A 23,617-nucleotide genomic window follows, 5' to 3' on the forward strand; every position below is an offset into this window, starting at 1 on the left:
TTTAGTTGTAGTTAGCCCCACACTCACATGGCAACGGCTAAGTGCTTGGTTTGGGGATGATCTTAAGTCATAATACGTATTTGTCCTTATATGGGATTTGTTCACAGTTTCAAGTCAGTGTCATATGACCGCAGGGAAAATCTGTCAAAGTAAACTTAAAATTCATTTCAGATGTTGATCAGATCTGTCAGAGTCTGTTGAGTCAGAGTTCACTATAAGTGTATTATATGTTTGAGCTGGTACCAATCCAGGTGACTGGCATGATCCTACCTCAATGCAGATGGTTCATCCAGCTGTTTCAGGGGCCACGTTTTCCGGTGCGTCCAGGCTTCTGCAGGAAACCATTTCACTGTCATCTAATAACTGCTCGACTTCAACTGCTTAGTTGCTAAAGTTTGTCAACTCTTTTGAAGCTCATCTTTCTTGAGAACTTCTAGCTCAACATGGCAACTCGGGATGACTCCCTCGCGGCATCGCCGACTTGACTTCCCCTCGCGCTGGCAAACTGCACTGCAAAACTTCCGGTTAATTCTAGTGAGGTATGGGAATGGGTGAAACTAAATATTTGACAAATTGATCATAACTGTATTGTCTCATAACAGAAATAAAAGCATTACGGTAAAACGTAATTCAGTAGTTCAATTGTTTAAAACTTTATTCATTTCTATTTTAACACATTTACTTCAGTTACATTAGGACAAAAACTGGGAACTCAAAAGCCCTTTTTTACATGCTATGTCTTGTTAGTTTAATGTATACAAAATAAAACATGGAGGTGGCTGAATATTCAAGAAGTCATAAACCTAATTGGATCTTAAGTAGATCATTTTTTATCATGAATACTTTTAAATAGTCTAAAACATTACAGATGCTTCTTAAACTTTATTTAATCGTCAGGCACATGAAATGTGACCTCTGCATTTGAACCGTCATTTTAGGAACAGTGGGCTACTGTGAATCACCCAGGGAGCAACTTGTGGTTCAGTATCTCACTCAAGGACACTAAGACATGTGGACATGAGGAGAGGAGGATCGAAATACCAACCTGGTGATTTAAAGAAGTCCCGCTGAGGAGCAATTGTAAGTATAAGAAAGGGAAGAAGTTTGAAAACAAATAATATCATAAAAACTCCAAAATGTCCTTCTATAGACTTTAAATTGCATTATAGTGGTCTCTAAAACACGTAGTGTGGATACTATAAAAAAGGGTGTTACTAATGTTTTTTTATTATTATTATTATTTTGTGTTATGGATAAGAGAAAACTGTAATGTAAAACGATGACTTCACAGCACAGCACCAACATCCTTCAATCAGACAGCAATGTTTAACCGTCAGGATTTACTGTTTGTCCCTCAGAATCAAAGAGCAAAGGCTTTCTACACTAATGCTGAGAGAAATCATTGCTGCAGAGGAGGACATACCATCTTCTCCACAGAGACTCCACAATCAATAATGTAATGCAGCCACAAGATATTTTGTGTTTTGAGCAACAGGTTCAACATGTTCTATAAAGCCTCCTTGAGCGCAAATTCCACTTTTTTTGGGATGGAAATAAGAGAAATGTAGGAAATGATGACCTTGGGGGTATCACTGAGGCAGCTGGAGGGGAAGTGAAGACAACTCTTACAATATGTTATAGAGCAAGAAGTGAAGCATCTTTAATCCACTGCTAAACACTGCTAAACACTAAACATTGAAGAAGTTCCTAACCCTGGTTGAAGTGAATGTAAAGAACATTTACTCAAATACTAAGTGCAAATTTGAGGTACTTATACTGTACATGAGTCTTTCCTATTCATGTCACTTCTTCTACTCCATAACATCTTCTCTTTATTTATCTTGAAATGATTAGTAGACTAACTTCTTTAGTGATCGTTAATGGTAATGTTTTTAGTATTCAAGGATGACAGAGACAGCCATGAAGAAGTCCACATGCAAAACAATAGTTTTTAATTACAAGTAATGTTCAGGTGTTGTTGGACAAGGTGCCTTTTATGTTCTGAGCTGCCACTAATGTAGTCTGCCTATAAGCTTTGAGCGGCCCTTGCCATTCTCATTCGACCTCTCTTGTGTTTTTGGTGTCAGAACAATCTGTTTTGTGTATCGCAGCCTTCATTCTCTATTAACTTTAGACCCTGAATCTCTGGTGCACCAAACTCCCACAAGGACAGCTGTCTCTGCAGATGCCAGATCTGGCATATCCATCGCCAGCAATCAAGCTGTGTTCAAAGTCGAATCATGAGTCTTGCCCGTTCAGGTTTTGTCAAACAGTAACAGGATATCCTCTCGCTATCTGCACGGTTTCTGAGTCATACCTGCATTAGTCACCGTCTGAAGAACTGGGGTTTTGCATAAATCGGAGATATGCTGACAAAAGATGGCAAATGTACATCTTTCATGTTAGGATTATGATGTTAAAATAGTAAATGTTGGGCCCCGGTTCATATATATAGTTATCGCTTATTCATGCTAATCACGAGGTAGAGCGCCTATGTGGTAGATTTGTCTTGACTGGACTTTTGTTGTCTTGACTTAAAAAGTTAAAAAGTTAAAAAGTCACAGGCCAAAATGAAATTCAGTTGTGACAGTGCCACCATCTGGACTCATTACACCAACTTCAACCCTCCACTTCCTTTTGTCCCCCCCCTCCCCAAGTGTGAAGTAGATTGAGTGAACGGTTCTCCAGATATACAAAGGACAAGCCCATGTACACACATGGACAGACAGAGATTCCTCGCTTTAGATTTCTTTGAAGTATCATTTTACACGATAGGGTACATGTTTGGGGAGCTGATCAATGTCAACGGAGCTTGAATGTCAAGTGCAGGTCTCTCCAGGTGCACTCGAAGATAGCTGAGGAGCTAAAGTGGAGAAAAGAGGAAAATGGAACAACTGAGTTGGAATCTGATTTATTCATTGTGTCCTTGGAGAGAGAGAGAGAGTGAGAGAGAGCGATACGGTGAAAGACTGCAGTACGCTGCAAAGTGAGGGAGCTGGTGAACCAGAAAGCTTCTTTTTTCTTCTTCTTCTGAGGCGGTAATCAAAGTATCCTCCCCATGACATGTCCTCCTTCAGCCTTTTTGAGTTTTCTTTCTTTCTCTCTCACGCACACATTCTTTCCCTTCTTCTCACACACACACACACACACACACACACACACACACACACACACACACACACACACACACACACACACACACACACACACACACACACACACACACACACACACATATATATATAACCATCCTCCCCTTACTGACAGAGCCCATGTTAGATCAGATTAGCTCTCACAGCCACAGGCCCGAAGAGACAGCGAGCACGACGAGCCCGTCTACAGTCGCACAGTTCGACACATGCATGTTGGATGATTAGTTGTCCTCTGGTGGAAGGAAGTGAGCTCTCCTGCTGCTCCTGTGATTAGATTAACAGATCCTTTCCTTGTGTCACTCTCTCAATGAAAGGATTCTTCCTAATTGCTGGGTGCCTCTTTTTATCTCCCATTCTTGCAGGACAAACACTGCTACTGTGTCACCCTCTTATAGGTGAGTAAACTAATTCCAGGGAATAGTCTCACGAGCATCATGTACTGCAGTGCAGTGCCATCCTCGCGCACCACTCCCCCCACGTTGTCTTGTTCCTGTTTGAAAGCAGTCCAGGCATAACAAAGAAAAAAAAAATGGCACAAAAGGAAAGGCAGTGAAGCAAAGGAAGAACAAAAAAGCAATATCCTTTCATGCTTTGTCAGAAATGGGTTGTTTGGATCGTACAGTAGCATTTCATACAGACCGAGTCTGTTCTATAGGACTGGTGCAGTGAATAAATCCTAAATCATAGTGTCTGCATCCAAAAAATGAAAGAGGAAAAAACAAAACACTGGTCCTTTGCCATGTTTGTTGGATTTGTTATTTGAGCTGTGGCAGGCTGGATCTCTGGAAGGAGGAATTCATTTAACCACACAATGCAGACCCAGAGACCAGTAAAATGACACAGACCGTCTGGGCAATCTATTGAGCATTGTGCTCATTTACTGTCAGCCTATATGTGAGAATTTACACTGTGGGAATAAGCAGGGTTTAAATGATTAACTGTCCCCTTTGCTGTATCTACTTAAGCAAATCCTGAGGAATACGTCCTCCCTAAAATATAGTTTTTTAAGCTTCTGACTTGCCGGAATTGTAAGCGACACAGCATCCGTGTACAGTATGTTGGTGGTTATGATAATACATTATTGATTGTGTCACATCTTATATAGAGAGAGAGAGAGAAAGATCACATGCCAGATGAAGCTGTCAATGGAGCCCTCAATCAGCTGATGCAAGGCAGGGGAGCGGGAGTGAAGCAGATGGTGCTTAGTATTGATCGGAAACATGCACACACACTTCCACAGACTAATGGCTCAATATTGGACCTATTACTTTGTATATCTGTCTGTAGGGGGCTACCAATACTCCGCCATACCGGAGCTAAACTATGCTGTGTGATGAACCAGAGCCCCGCAGCAGGCCTCAAAAATCCTCAGCAGTGTTTTTATTAGATAGTGTTATGAAATGATATCACACAAAGACACCGAATCCTTTCTGTACATTTTATTTACAAAATGTATTAAAATTCTCTGTACAGCGCCCTCACTAACGAGGTTCAGCAAATTAAGCATGCATCTCTTGCTCTTTTGTACCCACTACTACGCCCGGCGATTTAATGTGTTTTTTTTTGTTGCAGAAAGGTGAGGCGTATACAAAAAAGAAAAAGAGGTGAAACTGATTCACAAAAGAATAACCAGGGCTGGAGGTTGACCCAAGGTCGGTTTGTGAGTAGCAGAGCTCTTCAAGCATCACTGAATTCACATGCAATTTCTTAGAAAAAAACAACCAAAAAGGGAAAACCAGTCTTTCATCATGTAATATAAATATTTCTCATTTATCTAAATGTACACGTTTTTCTCAGCTCGTTCTTTATTTTTTTTCACATTATCAGTTTCTTTTTTTTTTTATATATATATATATATATAAAACTATCTGCCCATAGTTTCAGGTGATTAGATAACTATCTTCCTAAATCCTATGGAATCACAGTCTTTTTTGAAAGAAAGGAAATGATTACAGCAATATGGAAATGTGCTAAGCTTCAGGGCTCTCCCTGGTATAACCTTGTATAAATCTATTTTCCGTTGTATTCATATATTTTTCAATTTAATTTACTAAGTGAAGTCACCAAACACTGTAATGCTCATTAAATGAAATCAAATTAAAAGCAGACCACAGCTTGTTGTAAAATGTGCAATTGTTAAAGAAAATGGTAAGGTAATCCAAAATACTACAGTTTAAAAGCCATTACTGTTATCCTTTAATTGGATTGCAGTTAATCTACAATTGAATTACCCTTTTTGTTTGGTTTTACTTTCATGTACAGAAGACTTGAATGACTCTAGACTTCAGGGAAAGACTGTTTGAAAAGAGACAAACCTCAGAGAGTCATTGCTCCTTTGATATTTTACAAACTGGAGATCGCAAACATAATTTTTCTTATTTACTCAAGCTTGAATACTTTGCTTTACACACTATTTGTCATACAAAACCCACTCTTGGCAGTATTGGAAGTGCGAATTATGACCTGGTTCTCTAGTGCGTAAAAGCCAAACCAGATCATTATCTCATCTTCATGAGTCCCATTAAACGTTCAGAAGACTGTGGCAGCAGCACCAGAGTTTAGAGTACAAACAACACACGTGTAATTGTTTTGGGCTGAATGGCATCTCGCTCCATAAGATCGATCTGTCTTTTAAAACGAGTACAAGGTCACTATAAGTGACTCACAGCAGTATAAAAGCTATAGTCTACTTACCAGTGTCTTACAGTGCACTGAATAGATCTAATAAAATGATTTGAACACATATAACCAGTGAAAATCTGGCAGCAGAAGGATGAAGAGTAATCTGATCGTATTGATTACAAGAAACCAATTAGACACTTGTCATATAAGATTCGTCGTCATTCTGGCACTTCAAAGTGTGCTTAGGGTTGCAAAGGATGGCTTTAGTTCTCTCATTCATTGTAACATGTCAAATGTATTTTATATATATATATATATATATATATATATAGATCTATATATTTCAATCACTGCACCATTCTTCTGTTTTGTATGAGTTTCAAGCAAAAAGCAATATCATTGTGAATGAGTTGCATTGATTGGACTCGGAGTTCCATAAGGCACTGAGAGGGGGGGAGGGGGGAACCGCAGCGGCTCCTCCCGTGACCAGTCCAGTCCAGTCGTGTCGTCATTGCAGATTATCGTGCCGTGTCCGCCCAAGAGGATTTGGCTTGGAGCTCAATCCTCGTGATCCTGTCCTTTTCTTATAGATGTTCAGTCACAGTTGTAAGGGACAATGGAAATGTTTCCTAAACCTGTGTGGACATACGGAGCACAAGCAAACATGGGAAGAGTTGAGGTATATATTGATTGGTAAGAAATAAAAGTTATATCTGCATATGACTGTGAATGGAAAATGTCAACTTCAACATTTCAACTTCAAAATGCATTTAAAGAAATAAGTGAATGTGTTGATTTTGTTTGATTTTAGTTGAAGTATTACTTGTCATCCAAGCGACATAACAATTACTTAAATTTTTTAAAAGCCCCTGAAAACATGATTTCAAATTCAATGTTTTTCTCAGAGTTTAAAACTGAAAAACTCAGCGCTGCTTCACCAGAACTGTGTTGGTGGTTTGATCAGATTTGATTGACAGCACCGGCAACATAAGCAAACAACCCAACAACTGTTAGCAAATTTGACGTATGTGGCCTTTTTTTTTTTTTCAGTCGAGTGCCGCCCACTTGAAACCAGTGAGAAGAGCACAGACAAAAATGAACAAATACAGAAGTCTCTCATGTAACTAATCTCAATATGTTTCCCGGGCTTTTAAATTCTGTTGCTCTGTTGTACAGCTGTGCATCTGTAAACAGACGTATCACACTTGGCGTTTCAGTAGAAGCAACAGAACACATATGCGATCGATCCAATCAAAAACAAAACTAACAATTTATTTAACAGCGTACTCCTCAGGGTCCCCTTTGTTTAGTTCAGTGCCGTAGAACTGCCGTATAGAGATATTGTTTTCATTCCCTCTTACCTCTAGTGAGCTTTCAGTGGAACTACCTAATAAGTTTCTACAGAAGAAATAGTCCTTATGAAAGCAGTTCACAGTGTGCTCTGTGGTTTATTCAGAGGAACAGGTTTGTTTCTTAAAAAGGAAACTGCTGAACCTTACAAAGCTGCAATAGCTAATCAACATGTTTATATAAAAAATGGGTTACTTTATGTAACTACAAGTAATGTGAAAGGGGTCATTCATAGTGGCAAACTCACAGAGAAATATCACCCAACTCTTCAGTTCCCTTCATCACTATGGAGCATTTTAGCCTCTTTTAGCTCACTGTTTTGGTTTGCTGTCTTGCAGCTTTACAGTTTTGATTCACTCTTACTGCTCTCCTAAATGTTTTCAGATTTAGTAGCCAGTTATTTTTAAGCTTTAATAAATGACTGTATACTGCCTGCCCAGCACAAAATAACATTAAAAATAAAATTAGCAACTAGCTGGTGAACATAGGTGCGCATTTAGCAGCTTAAGAGGCAGAAATTTCCCTCAGGAGTTGATGGACACCAAAACAGTCTGATTATTTGGGTTATGCCAATGTTACCTGCGGCCACTGAAGGTGTCAACTTTTTACTAACAACTTGGCCATATAAACTTTATAAAGTAATTATATGTAAATTATGTATTTACAGCTTGTTACGCTGCCCCCAAGTGGCCACAAAAACACATTTTCTTTATTACTGTGAGCACCACAACTTGAATTCCGTTCACTTCTACTGTATTGAGATAGAGGAAATGTCAGCACTTGTGCAGGTAAAACTAAATATATCTGTATGTCAAGATACAATTAGAGTTAAGTGAGAATGGGTTTTTTTGGGTCATTTGGGAGAACTGACCCTTTAAAGATCCAAATGAAGTCACAGAATAAAACACATATTAACTTGTTAAATGCACGCAACGCAGAATAACTCAACAGTTCCATGAATTTGCACTGTGTATCTGGTAAATCGCCACGGTTGTGTTTTGAAACCTTCATGTAGCCTGAGGCACTACCCATGCAGCTATACGTCGCAAGGCAGAAACAATATCTCGGGGTTTTGTATTTGAGTGGGCATGTGTGTTCTGTTGTGCCCAACATGACATCCGTAAACAATTTCACAACCAGCAGCCCCACAGCAACACATGCAAAAGATTGCTCACTCACTGGTAGGACGGGAAGCTAAATGATTCATCTGCCACAGCGCCTGGGGGACGCTGCGGACAGTAAGCGGAGGCATCGTACCTCTAGATCTTAACACTCTCGGTTCCGTACACGTTGTAGCCTTCTCTGTATGTGGCAAAGTTCTGGGTGTTGGTCGGGGGAGCCGGCTTAAAATTCTGGGCATTCTTGGCCAATTTCAGCCGTTTGGTTTCTTGCCGTGATTTATAACAGAACTCTATCAGAGCCACCATCATGGCCAGCCCCAGCCCTCCGACCAGAATATAGAAGACACCAGCCACATTGCTTAGGCTGAGAGCACTTGTCTTGTCCTGGGGGAAAGTGAAGAACACAGTTAAGAGTTTTGCAAGGGCAGCAGAACAATACACAGCCTGCATCCTTTAAACTGAGCCTCACATAGCCTTGACTTAAACTGCTCTAGTACATCATCATACTCTATCTTACTTGTATGGCAGATTATGGACACTAACAGCTACAAGCAACCACAAATTTAAAGATGTAATGGGGTGCTAAGGCTAGAATTTCGGACTGAACTGATTTTCCTATGGTTGTCACAAAGTTGGAAGGAACTTAAGACAGCCATAGTAAAACCATTCTCCACTAAGGAGAAAGAAGCCAACTCATAATGCTCTTTCTGCTGGTGAATGTAGAGTTTTCCCTTCCCTCCACTACATGTATGTAAAATGGCTTCTGATCTTGACCATGTAAGGAAGCTGGTCAGTATCGCATAGGTCGACAGCTCTGAAAATCCCTATCTTTTTTTAATTTTTATTTTATTTTATCCTCTTGGCGACATGTACGTATAACTCTCATGGCAACATTGTCATACAGTACAGTCAAATTCATAATAGATGAATGAGAACTTCTATTAAAGTTAAAAAAAGAAAACACTAAAGATCCAACCATTTTGCTGCTGCTTAACTACCAAACATATTCATAAAAAATTTGTTCATTAGAGTTTTACTATTTGCAGTTTAACCCTATGAGCATGGTAATATCATAAAGCTAACTACGAACCCTAACTTGTGATCTGAGGCTTCGACTGTATCTCAGAGGGTTAAATAGTGAGTTTATTACATTCCCAGACTTCTTGCCATGTGCAAACAGAGCCTCTAACCTCAACTCCGAGCAACCACAAGATTAAGAGGACACCCCGCGGGGCTCTCGCCGCCTAGAGAAGTTGAATTTGAGTAACTCATCACAATAAGAGGCTTTGCTTGTTCATCACACCACAGGAGGCCAGAGAATCTAATAGACACATCTCGATGCAAACTAGTAACAACACAAATAAATCAAATTTTCATTAACAGTTTGGTAAATAGGAACAGCAGCATAATGGTCAACGTATCATGAATGTCAAGAGTGGAAATGAGCAAAAATAGCATTTATCAACAACTGATGTGATTCAATTGAAATCGTGTATCTAAAAAGGCACTTTGGCAGTTTCCCCCACATTATTATCCTTACAGTTCTCACAAAAAGAGAGTTTCTGCATTTTATATTACATCAAAAAATGTCTCTTTTCTGTTGCAATAAAAAGAAAAAAAATCAATTTGGGGAAAGAGCGCCTTGTGTTGAAGCCACATGTGAACTGTGTGACAGTTTGTGGCTGAAAAAGTACTAAAAAAAGGAAAAAATAATTATGTGTAGCAAATAAACAAAAATGTATTATATAGATGTCTGAGAAAAGTCTTGTCTTGCATATGAACAGTACGTCAAAATGCAATTTGGAATCAGTACAAAAGACCTGCAGCGACTGACCTTACTTCCAGAGTCCTTGGTTCCACATTCACCCTTATCGTACCACCATTTGTTTTTCAGCTTGTCTAAGATGCCTTGTTCACTGAGTTTCAATACTGCAAGGTTTACAGGAGTTCTTCACGTGGGAAATAACATAAATAACATTATATTATGTTATTTTATGTTATTCAACTTTAAACTACTACATACTTTACAAAGCGATAAAGCAGGGCTCCTGGCTATGACATCATCACAGAGAGCAGGCATTCTACCTATTACCTTTATAACCCCTAGTCTAAAGCCAGGACCTGCCCATATCGCTTTGAGTAATCGGCAGACGCTGTTAACAGGGCGACGAGCAGGTACTGGAAGTACGATCTGCAAGTCTATGAATACCAAAAATGACTGGGGTTAATTTGTTTGGGGACGGGTAATGGATCACAGGGGCTTTCTGAACAGCATTTAACAAGTTCAGTCAAACAGGAGCTTTGTCTTAACAGACAGAGAAATCTAAGTGATGGACGCTACCCTTCTTCTTCCACAATATCAGCTTAATCCTACGATGGCTAATAGCACCAGCACGACAACAATCAATTCTGAAGGTATTACAACCAATTTCATATCCAAGCAACTATGCCCAAAAGTGAAAGCTTAATTAATTCCTACGTGTTCTATCCGGAAATATCGCTAAGAAAAACTTTATCTCCCAATTACGCCAGATTAGTGTCAGATGAGTGTGTCCCAACCAAACGGCACGGAGCTGCAGGACTAAGCTCAAAAGTATCAGTGGAATAATTCCTCTCATATTTGCCTGTAGCTGCATAATCTAATGTCTGACACAGCTGTTTTCGTGCCGTTTGATATCTATAAGACGTCCGACTACTGCATGTAACCATAAATTATCATAATAGTTTAAAGCACTAAATTACTTTTGCAAAAAAAACATTTTGTAGTGATACCATTACAGTGAATGATTTGTGGTTCTCGTCAATCTCCCTGTGTTAAAGAGAAAAGCTAAGAAAAATAGTTCGTTGAGAAATGAGTGACCTGACCGCTCCCTGGGAACAATGTCCCCTAAGGGGACTTATGCAATGCATAATGCACTGAGAGAAGATTACACCACTGTATATCCCTCAAAGCCAATCTGGAGAAACGGACTGTGAAGACCAGACCATTGTCTCGGCTCAGAGAGACATTGATTAACAATGCAATTACCCTGTAACATGCTCTGTGTCTGAAACTCAATCTAGGCTGCACTGTGTTGTGCCTGAGGGCAAGACAGAGCTCTGCTAACTGTATGTGTGTGTGTGTGTGTGTGTGTGTGTGTGTGTGTGTGTGTGTGTGTGTGTGTGTGTGTGCGTGTGTGTGAGGGCGTGCATACAGCTGTGTGCATGATTATGTGCATCTCCTGATATCTGTTGGAACATGGAGCTGTGAGTGGGATGGGGCCAAGCGACACCCTGTTTGGAGCGGAGTGCTCCGGGCAGCTTTATTCTACCTAATAGGGCCTTTTCTACTGAGTCCTGGGGAGCCACAACAAGCCAGGAAACAGACAGTACATACCTGTGCATGATCAAAGATCGATGGCAGCACAAGAGACAGATGCTTTTCAAATGGCTCCTGAGCATCAGTAGCACAGGGAGGCCTCCTGAGCTCAGTGACTACAGAACACAGCAATGTTAGCAATGCAAACATTGGAAAATGTGACATTTAAACAAAATATCCCTCTCAGAAATCAACCACAGGCTTTTTGTTTGACATTATTTGATCTATGCGTCATGCAGCCTCTTGTGGTCATGCTATTTTAAAAATGACTGGCTGCAGCTATTATTATTGAATTTGTATTTGTTTACTGCACTTATCCTATTCGTAGTAGTTTGTAGCACTTACTATATTCGGATTAGTCTGTTGCAATTATTGTTTTCGTAGTATCTTGCCTCTGCACTATACTTTTGCTCTGGCTTATGCTTTGAGATGCTTGTTTAAGAAAGGAGATGCACTTATGACTTCTGGTGACTAGTAGTTCTCTTGAATACCTATGTTGAATACACTTCCTGTAAGTCGCTTTGGATAAAAGCGTCTGCTAAATGACTGTAATGTAATGTAATGTAATGTAATGCAGCTTAACCGTTCATTGTGGGCTTGGCCAATCCATGACAAATGGCATTAAGGCTGTAATGACAGAGTCTGCAGTCCACGGGACCTTTGCAGCTTGTCTGCAATCTCACCAATTACCTGATCTATATCATCACATTTGTGCCGACAGCTTCATTTGTTCCTAAATTGACCTGCAGTGTAAAGAATAGAATGCTGCTGCCTTATATGTGATCTAGAGAAAATAGCACAATTCTTCATGGCACATGATCTAAGTAACATAATGTCTTCTTGGCAGAGTGGGTCTTCACAATTTGCACCATTAGCTTCCACAATGGAAATAAAAAAAATCATTCATCATTTAACCATAGAAGAAGAGGGAGAGATCAGGTGGTCAAAAGGGTCACAGCTGTGTTGTTAAAGGGTTGGGGGTAGGAACTGCATGTAGTGGAACCAAACCACAGGTGGTTTATCAGGTGACTCATTAAACAGAAATCATTTGTATTTTGTTTAATTAGAATTCTCACGTTTGCCTGTAATGCTTAGTCCCCTCAAGACGCAGCTGTTCCCCTTGCTTCCCTGTCGGCCTCAGATGGGCAGCCATTTTGAGGTTTTCGAGCTCACAGGTTCTGGGCCAGTGTCGTGGATGTGAAGCAGCTGTGCGATGACGTACTACAAAGCCGTGTATTTTAGCAAACTTCACCTTCAGGAGGGAAGGCTGGACGTTTTGGCCTTTTTCAATTTAAAATATTGAATCACTGGCAAACTTAAAGACGTCTTCTTGAATCACATGAATTCATCAACTGGTTTTACTCAAACTGTCAAAGCTACCTAGACAAAGCCCTAATATCATCTGCAACTAGGTGTTCTACCCTACACATGTGTAAGGGTGAATAAATAAAGCTCAACCTTTCACAACTGCAGGGCAGCCACATTCATCTAACAATCTCCCTTTTTTTCAAAATGTCCATTCATCTCAAAGAAAACTGCTTTTTTAATTCTCTTTCTATGCACACTACAGACTCAATAACCACAAATATCACTTTTTATGTCAGCTATGCAAAGGCTCCTTAGTTGATCTGAGCTGTTAAAGCGTCTGGTCAGGCTAACAGTTAATTTGGTAATCTACCGTGGGACAGCAGCAGGTTGAATTGGGGGCGGACAGTTGGTTTGGTTTTGGTTGAGTTATCGTAACAGCCTTGCCGATTACTCTGCACTATGGTACCCGATTGTGGTGACATCGAGGCTGACCTTGGAGTCACCTCCCCCGCTGCCGCACTCTCCCTTGTCGTACCACCATTTGTTTTTCAATTTGTCCAAGAGGCCTTGCTCATTCAGTTTTAAAACTGCCAGGTTAACAGCATTTCTTGAAACGATAAAACATAACTTGTAAGAAAATGCACAGGTCCGTGAGAAATCTAATGCAAAGTAATAATTGTACTAAGCATCATAATGATAGGTAATGGTAGTGAGACTACCACCGTCAAAGCAAGGGGCTTATGCACAGAATCGGTTAATCAGAATGGTCTAGGAAAGGACAAATTGTTCAAGAATTTAAGATATGTGGAGAGATAAGAAAAAGGCTCATATAAGGTTAAGACAGTGTTAAATCTTGGAAAAGGTGGCATGAAGGGTTACGTAGTTTAGAACTGAAGTGTGCGGGATGGGGACACTTGTCATTGAGAAGAAAAGTAACAACAACAAACATCATGCAATTAACATTCGTCACAAGTGACAGCGCAGCTTTTAAAGGCTAAATTGAAAAACCATTGAACTGTTAAATTAAAAGTGACAACACAACAGTCAGGTAGGACAGCACACGGGACAGAGGGAGAGATCGAAGGAGAGAGAAAAGCCACAGAAAGAGAGACATATATATGAAATGATCGTTAGCTTTAACCTTATCTGGGCTTGGTTCTTCTACTGGAAATTAGCAACTCTTATCACATATATAAAATATAAAAAGTAAACATTGCTTATCATTTAACCTTTGTATCCAAGTGCATTGAAAGGCATACTACCGTTACCTCTGTGTCCATAAATAAACAAGAAGGGGAAGAGAAGAGAATGACAACAGGGGGACATCAGGGTAGGTGGAATACTATAACAACATGGAGGATATTGTTATAATATTCCACCCACCCTAATGCTGAGCCTTTGGGCGTCGCCACACCGTATCCTTTGGAGTCAAGGTTTCCGCCCACTTTCATGGTGTCGCAGGGCTTCCGCTGCTCGATGTACTCGTTCATGGTGGACTCGAGGAGAAAGGCGAACTTGCCCTTTGACTTTCGTACCCGGGCTACGCCATCGGGTGTGGTCTTAACAAACACTGAGGGCTCAGCGGATTTCATGTATGACCACATCTTCTCATACACTGCAATTTTGGATCGCTGTGCAGAGAAGGAGAAAGGAGAAGTAGTTTAGAAAATTACAAACAGAATCATAGGCATTCAAATGGATTTTGTAAGATTTTTGTGCTTAATGATCACTTCATTTAAACTGGCGTCATGAAGTATCTATAGACATCTTGGAAAAGAAGCAGAGTGATATCTTTAAATACTTCCAGAAAATATAGCTGGTGGACTTTTACAAGATCATGAGGTACAAAAATGTACAAAATCCATTTCTCCTCATCAGCATAGATGTACTCCTCAAATATATTGTTGTAGCTTGAGGCCCAGATTCACCGAGTGTGAATGAGGACCACACATCACCTGTGCAGCACATAATGTCATGCAAATTGTGTTATTGAAGAAATACTGGCATTTGTGGACTTGGTTATGCAGAAATATCTTCAATTATGGATAATGTGGATAATGATGATTTATATGGAAACTACCAAAAGTTTTGGACCAATCTCTTTGTGAATTTGAGCCTTTGGTTGATAGTCTTAATTTAACTTGTAGAACTTATTACAGTCATTCATTTCAACAACACTGTCCTTAATGTAACATCCCAACTGTGACTCATGTGAAGTAAGAGAAGTGAGCAAGAAAGCGGGTAATGCAGACGCAAGGCAACCCATCACAAAGTGACACAGATGAGCCTTTTCCCAGCGCCTGGGGTCAGGCTTAGCGAGCCTGTAAAATCTGTGGGAGTTGAACGCTATCTATAATAAGCATCAATTAAATTATTCAATGCCGCTGGATTTATTTTGGCATAGGCATTTCACACTTTGAACAGATCCTGGTCCAAGCAGCGATGAGCCAGTTCCCGAGTGGCACTGTGTGTACTGCAGACTGGATCCCACATAAAAAAAATACTTTCTTTTAAGTAAAGGCCAGGGAAGACGAAAGGGGGTTGAACTGTTTTCAAGAACCGGCTGAATCAAAAGATCTACTGTCAACCAAAGTGTTTGTGTAAGGAATATGGACAAGCTGTTGATACGCCAGCATCTGCTGAAAATTCTTCCCTCGTGTGTTTTTTGTTTTTTTTACCTCACAAGGCCATCAAAGTCATCAGTTTAGCGGTACTGAAATGTAAAATGATTAGTCAATGAATTCATTAGTTGACTGACAGAAAAATAATCATTAACAGTCCACAGCCACGCTAGCAGCTCTATGAAGAACGGAAGTGCTCGGAGCTAAATGCTAGCATCAGTACACTAACATGCTCACAAGGGGCAATGCTTAACATGCTGATGTTTAGCAAGTCTAATGTGACATTTGTATCGCCTTAGAATGCCATTTGTCTTGCAGATGTTTCTTCATAAACCAGAGTACTTGACAAAAGTATAAAAATGGACCTGAATGGACCTGCGCTTCATAGTAACGCCACTGGCATTTTTAGGTAGCTAGCGTGGCTAAACTTAAACTTTATAGACTAAATGTGCTTAAGTGAAGAAAATAATATACAAGTTATTCAAAATGTCAATCATTGTTAGCTCTAAAAATGTACAGAAAATTTTGTTTACTAGGAATGCTAGAACAAAACAGCACAAATCATGTATTGTAAAGCCCTATTATTGAGAGTTGAAGATAAGGTAGTTAGATAACTCCTACTGGATACTGATACTACTGATCTGTGGAATCATCACTGCCGCAATTGGTAAAACTGCCCTTAACAAGTGCATATCCATCTCTAATGCATTTCTATTAATAAACAAAAGTATTAACCTTGACCTAACTAAAGTGCTTTAGTGGCTTTATGTAATCGTATACAATTTGTTTGTAGGCATCTGTCATAGAGCTGCATGATGAATGTCCTCTGCTCAGATGAAAAAGCCTTGAAGTTGGCCATTCTGTTTTAATGCAACGGATGGGGGGCGGTCAGAGTGAGATGTGATGTTTTTGTTGACAATCTTGTTAAATTTGTTCAATTTGCATGTGTCAGACTTCATGGAAAGGACACTAGTTTAGAGGGCATTTCCCCAAAGACCCGGGCTCATCTGCTCTGCAGTGGGAAAGCTGCAGACGCCTCCTCAAATGAAGAGAAAAGAATGGAAGTGGGCATTGATTACTGACGACAGAGTGTGCTGCCTCAGTGCTTTATGAAGTCAATTCATCAATATCAGAGCGGGGACGAAGTGCGACCAAAACCTAAATAGGCCGATTCCACCGCAACTAAAGCCACCGCTGAGATGCTTAAAGCAGATTCTGATAGAGAAAGAGACAAAACAAGATACAGTGAGAAAGCCCAGGAGGGAAAGAGGGATATTTGATTATTGACTGCTCAAACATGCATACTGACAGAAACACACACACACACACACACACATACAGAACACACATGAATACAATGCATTAAAAATCTACTCTCTTCTGTTTTTAAATGTAATCATTCACACTCACAAAATTCAATTAGGGAATAATGACTGCAAAGGTCCATCATCAATGAACAGACAATTTGTTGAGCAATTATTGTCGCCCATAAATACAGCTTTATACACGTGGCTCTTCTTCACACCATATAATTGCGCTGTTAGAGCATGCTGCTGTATCCTAAATGAGCTTCCACAGAATTAAAAGGGAGTGGTCACTTTTTAATAGCTATTGTATCAAGCAAAAAGAATCACAAGTCTATGTTGGGTAATTTACAAACAGCCTTACTTTAATAGTGGTAAATTTGAAATTGAAAGTATTTCTATTGCCTCTTAACGGCTCTCAACATGGCAGTTAATAGTGCTCACAGCGCAAACAGCGCAAAACAGCTGCAACACACAGTGCTGACAGAACTAACAGTGTTAACCCGTGGCGTAACCAGAGGCCGGGTGTGACGCCGCAGTTGGTTGTCATATTTTACTGCCGTATGAGAGCAGTGTAGAGCGTAGTAGTTGTAGACATTACTCCACTATCTTTACATAGCAAATAGTGGCTTGCTGCTATATTAATCTGAATCTGAATGTCGTAAAGAGAACCTTAAAATGTCTTCAAATTATAGCAAAGCAATCATAATGTTACTCTCTTCATAATGAAATACCTAAATAGTCGATCTCAGCCAACCCTCCTACCTAGGCGACACAGTTACATCATCTGCGTAGGCGTTCCTCCTGCAAATCTGTCTCAAGCAGTGAGTTTCCTGCTGTCTCACAATAGTCATAAAGACAAACTCGGGGCTGTTATTCCAGCCTGGTGACCTAAAATGAGGAATAAAGAGAACAGGACTTGCCTTTAGCAAGACAAGGTTAGAGGGAAGCGAGAGGATAACTGATGGGTTATTCTTCTGGGGAGTAGTATTAAGTATAACATAGTTTCATAGGGCGAGATACCTGAAATATTTTTGTTATATATATTTTTTTGGGGGGGGGGCATCAGAAACAAGCTGTAAAACCAAAATTTATAAACTTTTACGCTTACATTTGGAAAATGTTCGCAAACAGCCACCAGCCAATTTACACATCTGGCTGATGTGGAGTAACATTTAGATTAGTGTTACGTTTCTAGCCACCTAATGAATGTAAGTCCAATAGTCACCCTTTTAGATTTATTTTTGTCCCCACCAAATCCTGAGTGAAATATCTGACTATTAAGTTGCTAAACGCAATGTTCACCAGCCAGCCCTTTGTTGCTGGACAGGTAGTGTCAGTTGTTCGATTTCTTTTTTTTAATGAAAATAGCTTTTGAATTAAAAAGTACTCGTTTAAAATGAAGTGGATTGCATTATTCATATTACTTAGAATTTATATTACAAGGTTATATTTATTGATATTTACTTGAGCCTTGTCCTTAAATGTTCAAACCAATTATTTTTGTTGCAGTGCTAGATTTTGGCCCACATGCCACTATTTGCCTATCATTGCCTTAGAAGATACAAGTATTACTCTCTTTTTCTAAAACAGGCTACCTTGTAGGTATTTCTTCACAGTGTAGAGAAAAGAATGCTTATTGGACAGAAATATTAAAGCCTTTTAAGTCTTCCATTATATACCGAAGGCCAAAAGGAAGATAGAAAGACAAGTGAGATTTGCTTTTCTGTATTTTTTGAAAGATCATTAGTAAATCTAGATTAGAGGTTTTGTCTTTCCATAAATCCCCAAAAATGTGATTAAAGTGTCTGAGACAAGTGATTAAAGTCCAAAGTCAAAGCCATTGCCCTTTCCATTCTAAACAACCACTTAATCTGTATTGATTCTCAGTTATGCAGCAATTCCAGACCTCCGTCCACTACCCTTCGAACTGGAGCCTGCTTTTATTCTTCCTTTGGCGTTGCAGGCTTTTTCATTATGGCCACTCCCACATATGCTCCACTGCTTGTGTGGCATCTAAATGCCATCGCCAAACACCCACAACTACATTTCCTCCTGCTTTACTTCCTTCACCTTTCAGTTTGTGGACATCACCCATCCCCCCCAATATGCTGAATGCTAGGACTACCTGTATCTCAAGTATGCAGAAATTAAAGTTGAGGCTCTGGGGGTGTACTTTGTCATTGAAGTGCCACACGCTACGCCCTGAATACCAATTGCTCGTCTTTGATGCTTGTTGCTCGACTCCTATAGCTCTTCTCGCGCCTGCTGTTGCTTCTCATCTAAGGTTTCGAAAAAGGCCCGCTGAGGACAGCGCATTTCCTCAGAGGTTACGCCTATCTCGCACTAGTCTATCATCACTGTTGTCAGCTCTCTCTTTTATGCAAACAGGCTCTAATCTTTACCGCAGCCGCCCCTTCACTTTGCACTGTATTGAAACACAAAGTGACAAGAGCTCTGGGAATTGCGCTGCATGTGATTGCGGGGCAACCTTAGGATTTCTTGAGTAAATCTCCTAGCCGGCTCCTCTTCATGCAACTCTGGCCAAATGCAGGTCCTCTCTGAATAAAAAAAACAACTTATTAAACATTGTATTGGACCATGCAGCAGCTATAGTGTCTGTGCCACAGTAGCTGAGACGTGAAATTGATTTTCATGCTTAGTAAAATGCATTGGCGACTGCACTCAAGCTGTTGTTCCCATCTCCAGTACACCTGCAGATCAGTGAGATGCATGATGTTTGCTGGTGAGGCTCTGGGTGATGTATAATCTTTTGAGGGGAACAGAAAACAATGCCCTCGTCTCATTTCTCAGTGCAATTATCATTCTTTCATTGTTACGCTGTTAAATGAGGTGCATGATGGGACAGCAGTGGGGTTGTCTTTGATGGTCTCGCCCTGGTCTTTACACGTAATTAAACAGCCACGTCAGCCCATTTTATCATCCCAGCCCCCATTACGATCCAGCTTCTCCTTCAAACAATTCAAAATGCAACCTTGTGATGGGAGAAAACCCTCATCAAGAGGATAAACATGGCCTTGTTGGTACAAGTCAGTATTTTATCATCATCATCCAAAACACAAATATTCATCTGACTGCATGAAAAGATCCATGAAAGGAATTAAAATGATGAAACAAATCACAGTGGTGCAGCGGCGCATGACAGCTGCTATGTTGAGGAAGAGCAGCACAAAGCTCGAAGCTATCCGGCATTGTCTCAAGGTAAAGCAACAGACAGGCTGGAGACAGAGGAGAAGAGGGTGCCCAAACAAGCAGGGCAGTCTGGGGAAGAGGAGCCAAGTGCGGGGTAGAGCCGCTCTGCCAAGCGCCTAGAGCCATTCAGGCTTCCACTGGGCACGTCGACGGATTCCCAGACCATCTGTCCTAGTTGGTTGTGAGCAGCAGAATCAGGGGCTTTTTTTTTACTGGGCTCTACTCTAACACCTCTCTCTTTGAAAATTCCTCTGCAGCTTCCCCTGGTTCCCACCACCAAATGAAGACACGCACGGTGAATATTGTCACTGTGGGACGATGAGCTGTATGTCCAAGCTGTCTATGTTTCAGGAGCTAAAAGAACAGAGGATCTCAAAACTACAGAATGAGATAGTTTGACTGATTTTAAAAAAATGAACCATCATAATAAGAGTTAGAAGGTTATAATAATCGTATTATTACAAGCCACATTCACGTTACAGCATCTTATTTTTTGCTTTATGCTAACAAAGAAACTAGAAAAATAAATTTGTTTTTTGGTTTGTACTACCTGTCAGGCAGTTTTATAACATAAACCAGGTGAAATCATAAAAAATTTAAGCTGGGGGTTGGGGATGCGGGGAGGGTTCAGAGATGATGACATATGTTGTGTTTGAAACATTGGACTTGATTTGAAATATCCAGCTGGCTGATGCCGTGTTGGTCTAATTAAGCCTGAATGTATTTCCTGAGAACCAGATCTGAAATGGAACTCCTATTAATCAGTATGTTTTCTTTCCTTGTCAGCCCTCTACAGCTATAATTAAAAGTCCCTCGGAGTAGCAGTTCACACATGTCATTTCCTATTTGAAAACTTGAGGATGTGGACTAGGACACTCATTATGCAGAATAGAGTAAAAAACGTGACTCCTCGACCACCTCTCAAACTGTTCTACAAGCAGACCTGCGGCGGCTCCATTGTCAGGCTGGAAACCTAATCTGTAATTGGCATCCATCATGTCTGTGACAAAAAAAGTCATACACTGTATATACACCTGTGCAGCATCTCTGATAAAGGGAAAATTGATGACAGGCTTTGTGAGGTGTTGTTGAGTGCTGCTGTCATGCATGTCCTGTGCCATGTTTTCCAGAATACACAGTATTATCTTCCCACTCTACAGCCTCTTGAAAACCAGCTCATAAGAAACAAACCTCTTTTAAAAATCAAACTCTGCAAAAGCCATCTTGTCCTTCTTTGCCCAAAAAAACACCCTACAAAAATTTGACTTTGCTGTTCGTTGTTCTGAGCAATTCAACCCAGGGGTAATACAAATGAATTGCTCTTTCTGCCAACAGTCTGCAGCTGTGAAACATATGAATCGTTTCTCTCCTGCTGATGAGTAATGAGGGAGCCTAGGATAAAAGACTGTCATATTGCCTTTTCGTCATCACAGGCAGAGTGCTGTTCCATTAATTCTTTTTCAACTTAGTGCTCTGCAAATGCAAAGGACTGGACTGCTGTCGCGGCTTCGCCGCTAGCTCAGAAGTCTACGGATTTTCACAGCAGAAGGTTGATCGCCTTAAAGATATGCAGCGCCGTTTAACTCCTGCACAGTGAGCATGTGGTTGCCTTTCAGAGCTTAATATACTTCCGCTTCAGATTTTACTTAAATTATAACTTAATTGCCAGGCCAGTCCCTCATGCAGACGGACATATTGCTTACTCCATCTGAAGCGTCTTTCAGACTGCTCTGTTTGACCTACAGGGCTCTTCTTCATCAGGTCCAATTTGCCAGCCATGGCCAGCTAGGTAATTATATTTCATGAGCTGACCCTTCTGAGTTTGAGCCTGATGTGGATGCTTTGATTAGCCTCCTGTTTTTATCACCTCTGAGTCTTCCACGTTGTTATCACACTTTCTGCTGACAGCCCGGTGCCTCAAGGTTGCACACTGCAGTTCTGCCGCATAAATTTCTCGTTCATGTCATAAGAGTTCAAGAATTGCTTCTCTGTCAACATGCCTCATTTGGAGCAATCTTGTGCGGGTCAAAAGTGCTGCACTAAAGGTACAAAATGGGAAAGCTGCGAGGAGGAGTTTGTAAAGGACATTACACAAAGTCATATTTATGACACAACATGCCTGAGTGCAAAATGTTTATGTCTTTGGATATTTGACCCGGAAGCAAACAAACCACTGGCCGATGAATAAGGTGCTGTGTGTGCGAAACAGTTCTCTCGTACTTACTCACCCTAAAAAACTCTTTTGTTGAGCCTGAGTCAAGAGTGCCATATGCTATCTCTGTCTGCTTGGCTAAATCTTCGGCACTTTCTATAGGAGAGACCATCCTCTCCACTGTCAAGAAGGCAGCCAGGTTGGCTGTGTAGGAGGAGATGATGATGAGGGTGAAGAACCACCACACACCACCGACGATACGGCCCGACAGAGACCTTCAGGAGGGGAGACAAAGAATGTAATTACACAGGGACATGTTGTGCCAATCAACCAAGCCAAGGTGCTAACACTTTCATTTAATGTACCTAATTGCACCGCTAATCAGAATTTCCTTGCAAATCAACCTGGTGCTGCATCAGCACAAAAAACCAGCATATTTCCAAGGAAAGTAGCACACGCTGTTTTAAAATGTACTCTAGACCGAGTCTTTAATTGGCTGTGAAACTATCAGGGTCAAAGTTAATTTCATCGCCTAAAGAAAGTATTGATGAAACCATTTTGGTGATGATAATTTCAGTATACAAACTGGCAAACTCAATCCTAAATATTATAGCTGCAATAAATGTGAAAATGAGCTTAGCTTCAAATAATGAACACCTAAAGGAAGAGGACTGTAAACGAAGACGCTTGAGTGACTCTATGTACCGATTGAGAACCCATCTCATCACTTGCAGCTAGAATTTCAGGTATTTTTTTGTTTCTACTGCTCTCTGCTCTCCACTCTTTGTGTTTACTGTGAATCCGACCCACCTGGGTGAGATGTCACAGCCCTGCTGCATGAAGGCTCCCAGTGAGAACCAGAGGGAGTTGAAGATGCCAAAGTCATTGGGAGGATCGGGGGGCGTGGTGGGGTCTTTGGTCTCGTCCTGTTCCTCCAAGTTCCACTCATAAGGACTGAACCGACTGACCAGGAACAGGACCACGCTCACCCCAATATAGGCAAACACTATACACATCCAGATCTCATAGGCCAGCGGGTCCAGGAAGGAGAAAACGCCAGGCTTGGACTTTTGTGGCTTCTTTATCATAATGGAGATGCCCAAGCTCATAAAGGGCTTGGAAAAGTCTATCACCTCCTCTCGAACCAAAGTTATGGTGAGAGGTGCAACGGCTATATCTGCTCTCTGGAAACAGGGACATGCACAGCAAGCATTAGTCAAGACCTGCATACAGAAACGTGTCACATTTAAAATGTATGTGTTATGAATGAGCTGGATCTGGAGAAGAAGAATAAAACAATGTCATTAGCACATTGTACACACAATTATATGAAATAAGCCACCGGCTGTGAAAATTGATGCCAGGCTGGAAAAAAAACACACACACACACACACACACACACACACACACACACAC

The 23,617-nt window shown here is 40.6% G+C and overlaps 1 protein-coding gene across 2 annotated transcripts in view; it reads right to left on the reverse strand.

The window, feature by feature from the left end:
• Positions 1-8,383: 8,383 nt before the first annotated feature.
• gria3b (glutamate receptor, ionotropic, AMPA 3b) overlaps positions 8,384-23,617 on the reverse strand; it is a 74,962-nt gene continuing 59,728 nt past the window's right edge. Inside the window, exons 11-15 of one of the 2 annotated variants that reach the window (XM_054597972.1) lie at positions 23,012-23,385; positions 22,278-22,476; positions 14,295-14,542; positions 10,080-10,194; positions 8,384-8,629 (exon numbers count right to left, since the gene is read on the reverse strand). In XM_054597972.1, the coding sequence (XP_054453947.1) occupies positions 8,384-8,629; positions 10,080-10,194; positions 14,295-14,542; positions 22,278-22,476; positions 23,012-23,385 (1,182 nt within the window). Of the gene's footprint in view, positions 8,630-10,079; positions 10,195-13,403; positions 13,519-14,294; positions 14,543-22,277; positions 22,477-23,011; positions 23,386-23,617 lie in introns of both variants that reach the window. The other variant, XM_054597973.1, reaches the window with a different exon arrangement.

The sequence above is a fragment of the Anoplopoma fimbria genome, chromosome 4, assembly GCF_027596085.1.
Source record: "Anoplopoma fimbria isolate UVic2021 breed Golden Eagle Sablefish chromosome 4, Afim_UVic_2022, whole genome shotgun sequence".
NCBI classification, from domain to species: domain Eukaryota; kingdom Metazoa; phylum Chordata; class Actinopteri; order Perciformes; family Anoplopomatidae; genus Anoplopoma; species Anoplopoma fimbria.